We start from the raw sequence: 7,282 nt of genomic DNA, 5'->3' as shown, positions 1-7,282 counted from the left end.
GGCGTGCATAGTAGGGATAACCCCCAGTCATCGGGTGGTTATTCTGGAGCAGTTTTTGCCAGTCAGATTGGTGATGAAAGAGCTTGCCTTTATTTAAACTTGTCACCACCGGCGAATGAGTAGCCACAAAATAATTTTTTGACTTTAGATAATCAACAAGACGACTGGTAAACTTCAATTTTACTACGCTTTAGCGATGTTTAATTTATGTTTTAATTGGATTTGTATTAACACTCATATTTTTCATAGGGGGTACCGTCCGGATATGAATTTTACAAGTTATGACCCTGCCCCTAGTTGGAATATGCGTAGTTCTGGAGTATTGGACCATGGTGGTCCATCTGGGAGTCATCACCAACAAGAAAATATCCATCATGAAACGTCAAGACAGTACGACTTGTAAGTAAAGTGATATAGCTATATCTAAAGTATTTATCTAGTTGGGTAACTTATCATTTTGTTCTTTATGTGCAGTGAAAACGAGCTTCTTGAAGCTCTTGACCTCACACAATTGCCCATAGACGACGTATTTACTCGTGATTTGGCAGATGCGCAGAGTCAGGAAGATGATAGTGATTATGACAACAATGCGGATGAGTCTGGGGATGACACACCCTTCCATGATGAGGGTGATGATGAGGAGGAAGTGAATGTTGAACCTGAGTTGACGAGGGAGCATGTTCCTCCACCTCCAGCTAGACCAAGAGTGTACGAGTCCCACGTGCCATTTCATGAGCGGAATATTCCCTACCTTGATAATTTGCCAAGCATGCCGAACGTGGATGCCCTCACAAGGAATGATGATGAATTTTGGCCAGCGATGTGGGATGAGTCTAGACCAGCTGTTCTGACAAAGGGCATGTATTTCCCCGATAAAGCTCGCCTAATTAGGGCTGTAAAAATCTACAGTATAAGAGAGTGCCGTGAGATGACGTTAAGTGAGTCAACTACGGAGAAATACAAGGCTGTATGTCGTAGAGACTTTATGGGTTGTCACTGGATGTTGCGTGCCACCAAGAAGAAATCAGATTTGTGGAAAGTGGATAAATTTATTAGCGAGCACAGATGTTAAATGGACACATACAATGAGAATCACTTCAACTTGGATGTGGACTTGATTTCTCTTGTCTTGATTCCATATTTGGAAGTGTCCATTAGGTTCAAGATTAAAGAGTGTATTATAGCCGTCCACCAGGAGTATGGTTGTACTATAACCAAAACAAAGGCATATCTCGGTCGCAAACGTGCCTTTGAACTTATTTATGGCGACTGGGATAAGTCTTTTTCAAATCTGCCTAGGTACATGGTCGCATTGCAACACTTTAACCCCGGGACTGTTGTTGAATGGAGGCGTGAGCGGAGTCCGGACAGACCCGAATATATTTTCAATTATGTGTTCTGGTCATTTAAACCAGCAATTGATGGTTTTGTGCATTGTCGTCCTGTTATTTCCATAGACGGTACTCATGTCTATGGAAAGTATGATATTAAGCTTTTGATTGCAGTTGCAGTAGATGCCAACGGGCAAATATTTCCACTAGCTTTTGCCATATGTGCCAACGAAAGTGAAGAGACATGGACGCTTTTTTTGAACCACTTGAAGCAGCACGTTGTCAAACAACGTTCAGGTATTTGTCTAATATCTGATCGGCATGGTGGTATTTTAAGTTCTGTACGTCACTTGCCTGAATGGCAGGAACCATGTGCATACCACTGTTACTGTGTGCGTCACCTAAAGGCCAATTTCCAGAAGAAATATCCTGACAAGGCATTGCATGGCTTAATGTGGCTGGCTGCAACTGAGCACCAGCAGTGCAAATTCACGAGGCGCATGGAAGCGATCCGGCAGTTAGAACCACAAGCCTATACTTGGTTGATGGGGCATGAGCTTCACATGTGGACATTGTATGCTGATGGCGGCAGACGATGGGGAGCCCTCACTACAAACATGTCGGAGTCATTCAACGATTTGTTGAAGTCTGCCCGTGGACTGCCTGTCACTGCCATGGTCCGCATGACATTCAAATAGAGTGCGGAGAGGTTTGTTTAAAGGCATGCAGCTGCATCAGCATTGATGGACAGGGGTGTTCAATTTATGCCAATACCCATGAGAAGATTTGGAAGGTCCAGGAGGCGAGCACAGTGGCATTCATTTCTTCAGTACGATCATGAACGGGGTATTTTTGAAGTTAAGACCGCTATCCGCGGACACCGTGGGAATAATCTACAGACGGTGAATGAAAATAGAAGGTTATGTTCATGTGGGAAATGGACCATCTACCACATGCCGTGCGCACATGCATTGAAGTGCTTTCAACAAGTTGTATATAGGGCAACAAACTATATTGATAGGCAATACAGTGTTGCTGCATACATAGACACGTATAGTGGGAAGTTGCAGCCATTAGGTGCTGAGAATTATTGGCCGCCGGAACCTTTTAAGATGGTATGTAACAATGACTATTTGCGCAAGCTGCAAGTGCAAAAGAGAACGCGTATATGGAACCAAATGGATGTTAGTGACACCGTTTATACGCGTAAATGTGGCATATGCTCGCAAACAGGATACGACCATCGTAAATGTCCTTCAGGTGGTGTGCGTGACGGTGGTAATCCGGCTCCTGGTGCAAGTTCGTCGAATGTACCCAACTATCAAGGATACCCCTAGTCTTTTATTTTGGTATTATTTTTTGTAATACATGTTTTTACTTGTGTATGTTGCAATATATATCAAATAAAATTATGTTCCACAATTTGAAATGAGTGAAGAAAAAGTTGTTTAATTGTTGGAAATGTAATATGTAAAGCGTGGTTTGATAGTTTCATATAACAACACAAGCACTTAAACTTCTTGCACTTCAATTAAAATAAAGCATTACTACAACACAAACACAAACATAACAGGCCAACATAATAAAAATACATGAAATATAAAAAATACACTAAACACATACAAGCAAATATTTAGTCCCAGTTGCCATTTATTCTCCGCTCCAACCACTTAAATCGTTCTTCCATTCATTCTTTTTCTTCTTCTACCTCTTTCAGTTTCGCCTTCACCTCCGCAAGTTCCCGTTTATATTTTTCTTTTCGTTCCTTTTGTGCTTCACAATTCCATTGTGCTTTCCATTTTTCTTCTCCCACCTCCTTCAGTTTCGCCCTCATTTCTACAATAATTCTATCGCTTTCTCTTTGTGTTTCCCGTTGGCATAAACACATATTATGAAGAAACTGCAGTTGTTCTCTGTAGCATTCCTGATAACATGGTTCATCAACCCATTCCTGAAAATCACAAATAGTTTCGTCGGGAACCTTGTATAACTAGTTCATACAGCACCAGTAGCGGGCATCCAACTTCACCATCGTCCCAACAATTTTGCATCGAGCATTCTTTTCCACAGTTGCACTTTGGTGCACGAAGAGGTTGAGCCATTTGATGAAATATTTGCTTTTAGTAAAAAAAAACCTTACTTTTAATGAAATATTTGCTTTTACTAATTTTTGAGCACACAAAATAACTATAATGATGCTGTTATTTATAGGCGATACAAAATACATAAAGCGTAGTAAAGTACTACGTTTTATGGAGTTGTCTTGTCATTCTGAAAAAGATGAAAACCATATAAAAACGATGGTTTATTGCAGAAAAATTTAACACATAAAGCGTAGTATAGTACTACGTTTTATGGAGTTGTCTTGTCGTTCTGAAAAAGATGAAATCCATGTGAAAAAAGCTGGTTTATTGCAGAAAAATTTAACACATAAAGCGTAGTATAGTACTACATTTTATGGAGTTGTCTTGTCGTTCTGAAAAAGATGAAAACCATGTGAAAAAGCTGATTTTAGTTATCCTTTGTGCAGTGATGGTTTTAGTTCTATTGTTTGTTTTTCTGTGTACTGTTATCCTTTGTGCAGTGATGGTTTTAGTTCTAGTATAGTACTACGTTTTGCAATGTTTGTGTTTCTTGTGTACTGTTTAAGTAAAACTGCTATTCAAATGCAATTAAAATATAAATGTTGTTAAAAGATAATTGTTATCATTATATACATAATGCACTATTTACACAAACTAAAAACCTAAGTAAATCAGTGAGTCTCGCAGCCTGTGTGCTTCAGTGCTGCTGCTGGCCTGAGTCGCATCCCCTGTTGCCCGGGTACACTATCTGGATCATCATCATCAAGCCGCATCTTTATCTGAGGATGTGCAGCAGCATCGACACCACAACTGGCAGGATCGGAAGAATAGGCCGTCGGGTCGTCAGCAACCAACAAAAAAAGTACTAAACTTAGCATGTGACAAAGTATATTTGTATTGTACGTGTTAAGTCAAAAAATATTCTCCCCCCGTGGTCTTGTCGGCCTCCTGAATATACGCATCAGTGGTGTCCTCATCAAAGCATGTAGTGGCCTCAAAGATGGGCTGGGACGATGCCTTCATAAGAAAGTTAAAAATTAATTAATGGCAGCTCATTAAGGAAAAGAAAACAAATTAAAATTTTAAAGTAATACAAACATACCTGCGCCTGTGATAGATCTGCATCAACCGCCAGGGATGAGGCATAACTCAAACTGCGCCCGCCATCCACGTCCCGGGTGGGACGATCCTCAGCTGCGGTAGATGGGCATGCAAAGTACTGGTCTACATCCCCGTCGAATGTACCCGTGATCGACAATGCTCCTGACGAGGTGACCTATGATGCTGGCAGAGATAGCTGAAGGCTGTACGAAGGCATGCTGCTGGAAGGCTCATCTTCCCGAGGTATATAACCCGGCTGATCATCTCTAAGCACCACAACTCCAAAGTCCTCATATTGTCCCTCAATAGGTGGGTCGACAGGTGCCTCAACGCCCCCTTGCTAGGGACCACCTCCTCGCCGTCCCCCGCGACCCCGTGGGGCACCCCTACCTCGTGGGGCACCCCTCCCTCGTGCCCTACCCCTTCCTTGTGGGACACCCCTACCCCGATGGTAGTCCTCTGGCGCCGCATACTGAGCCTCGTGGTCCAACCTCGTGGCATCTCTCGCCTGAAACAGGGTCCGATGAGCCAACTGTGCCACCCGCCGGCCATAGTCAACGACTGCAGGGATGTCGGTATGCTACTGCATCTCCTGTCCCAACTGGTAGAGGTGATGATGCCCAATAGCGTGTGAAATATTTAAAATATTAATTAAATAACGCAATATCACAATTATACGATATTAATAAGCCAAAAAACATACCACTGCCTCGTGTCTCCCGGTGTATGGTCTGTAGCGCTCGCCAAGTACATGAATGGGGTTCCCGATAATCAGTCGGGTGTGACGGCGGTACCATGACGCATACATATGAATAATGGCTTGCTGGGTAAATGTAGGTGCTGGCGGAATATGGTCAGCTCGCTGCTCCTCCAAATATGGACCTGCTGCTCTAGCCATCCCATATATATATCGTCCAGCCTGGCACGGTCATCCCGCTGTTAGTGTATAGCCAACCATCCAGGATCCCTCGGTATAGGCTGGGGACGGTGAAACTGGCGAAGCACACGCTCTGTGGCATGATACTCAACCATATTGAAGAAGATCATCGGGACAGAGGTGCTCCAAAGTATTCGATCGACTGAGCAATAAAAGGGTAGCTGAGCTACCAACTCGTCGATGTATGGCGTCCAGATGAACTGCCAAATAATAACATAAAAGTGAGTATGCGCAACACAACTCAATTTAAACAAGTAAGTGTATGTACATATCTACCTGTCCGTCCACCAGCATATCTACCACATCCCTGATAAGGAGGAGATTATGATGAGCATCGGTCCCTCGGTAGTTCCCACGCCGGAGAATCCACCTAGAAGCTAGAGGGAGAAACGAATAAGCCTCACCAGGCGCAAGTGGTGGTACAGGTGGCTGCAACAGCATGATCCGCTGCCAGGCCCAAACCTAAGATAAAAGGTTGATGTAAAATTTATGAGTCATTTCGACCATATAGAATTCGGAGAAATGAACAAAGTATTCAAAAATGTTGTCACCTGTAGGAGGGGCAAAAAACCACATATGTCCACCGCTGGGTCCATGCTCGCCCGACACATGCTCCTATATAGGTATGCGAGAACAGCAGCACCCCAACTGTACTGGGGTAAACCATCCAGCTGCTGAAGATGATGGAGAAAGCGCATACTCACTTTACTCCCCGAAGTGTTCGGGAACAAGACACACCGGAAAAGCAGGAGCAGCGCCAACCGCGTGTACCTCTCAATGTGGAGATCCTCAGTCTCGCCGGTAATGTCTGGGTGCAAAAATGCCATATGATCTTTGATGGCTGACAAAGCAATGCGACTGTCCCCAGCGTCACCCTGAGGTCTATAACTAGTAAGATGCCCCATCATATCCAAAAACTGTACACGCATCATGGATCTAATGTACTAGGGCAGTGCTACGGCCTGTCCATCTACACGCAGCCCGTACAAAACCTGAACATCCTCCAGTGTGATGGTGGCCTCTCCAGTTGGCAAGTGAAAAGTGTGCGTCTCCAGTCGCCACCGCTCTACCAAGGCCGCGATGAGAGACCAATCAAGCTGCATCCGTCCAAGCTCAAAAATCGTATAGAAGCCCGTAGCCTGTAGGCGCGTGACTACACGTGCATGGAAAGGATTCTCCCCGATGAACTCCCACAAATCGTCAGGTCTCCTGGGGCGGAGAGGCTGCATCGATAGTTGTCCCTCCCATACAAAGGAGGACCTATGGTCGCCCTGCAACACTAGTAGTTGATCCTCGGCAGGTCCGGGATGCGCAGGCGGAGGAAAGTCCATGTCGTCTACTATAATTTAAACAAAATTAATTATGTATGTTAGCTTAATAAATTAAATAATTAATTATGTTTACAATTGGACTGAATAATTATGTATGGGTTCCAGGCTCGATTTTTAAGGCCCGGTAGTACCGAGTTATCCTTAATTATTATGCGTGTCAATTTCAATATTTTTAGAATTGTGTGAGTTAGCTTAATAAATTAAATAATTAATTATGTTTACAACTGGACTGAATAATTATATATGGGTTCCAGGCTCATTTTCTGAGGCCCGGTAGCACCGAGTTATCATTAATTATTATGCGTGTCAATTTCAATATTTTTAGAATTGTGTGAGTTAGCTTAATAAATTAAATAATTAATTATGTTTACAATTGGATTGAATAATTATGTATGGGTTTCAGGCTCATTTTATGAGGCCCGGTAGTACCGAGTTATCCTTAATTATTATTCGTGTCAATTTTAATTTTTTTAGAATTGTGTGAGTTATCTTAATAAA

General features: G+C 43.0%; 1 protein-coding gene across 1 annotated transcript; it reads right to left on the bottom strand.

Annotated features, from left to right (window-relative positions):
• Nucleotides 1-6,397: 6,397 nt before the first annotated feature.
• Nucleotides 6,398-6,784, bottom strand: LOC138877736 (serine/threonine-protein phosphatase 7 long form homolog). The gene has a single exon (XM_070157368.1). It carries the CDS (start codon nucleotides 6,782-6,784, stop codon nucleotides 6,398-6,400), a length of 387 nt encoding a protein of 128 aa, XP_070013469.1.
• Nucleotides 6,785-7,282: the final 498 nt, after the last annotated feature.

This window comes from Nicotiana sylvestris, chromosome 9, assembly GCF_000393655.2.
Source record: "Nicotiana sylvestris chromosome 9, ASM39365v2, whole genome shotgun sequence".
In the NCBI taxonomy this organism is placed as follows: Eukaryota; Viridiplantae; Streptophyta; class Magnoliopsida; order Solanales; family Solanaceae; genus Nicotiana; species Nicotiana sylvestris.
The sequence above is the reverse complement of the archived record's forward strand: the minus strand, read 5'-3'. Positions and strand labels throughout refer to the sequence as shown.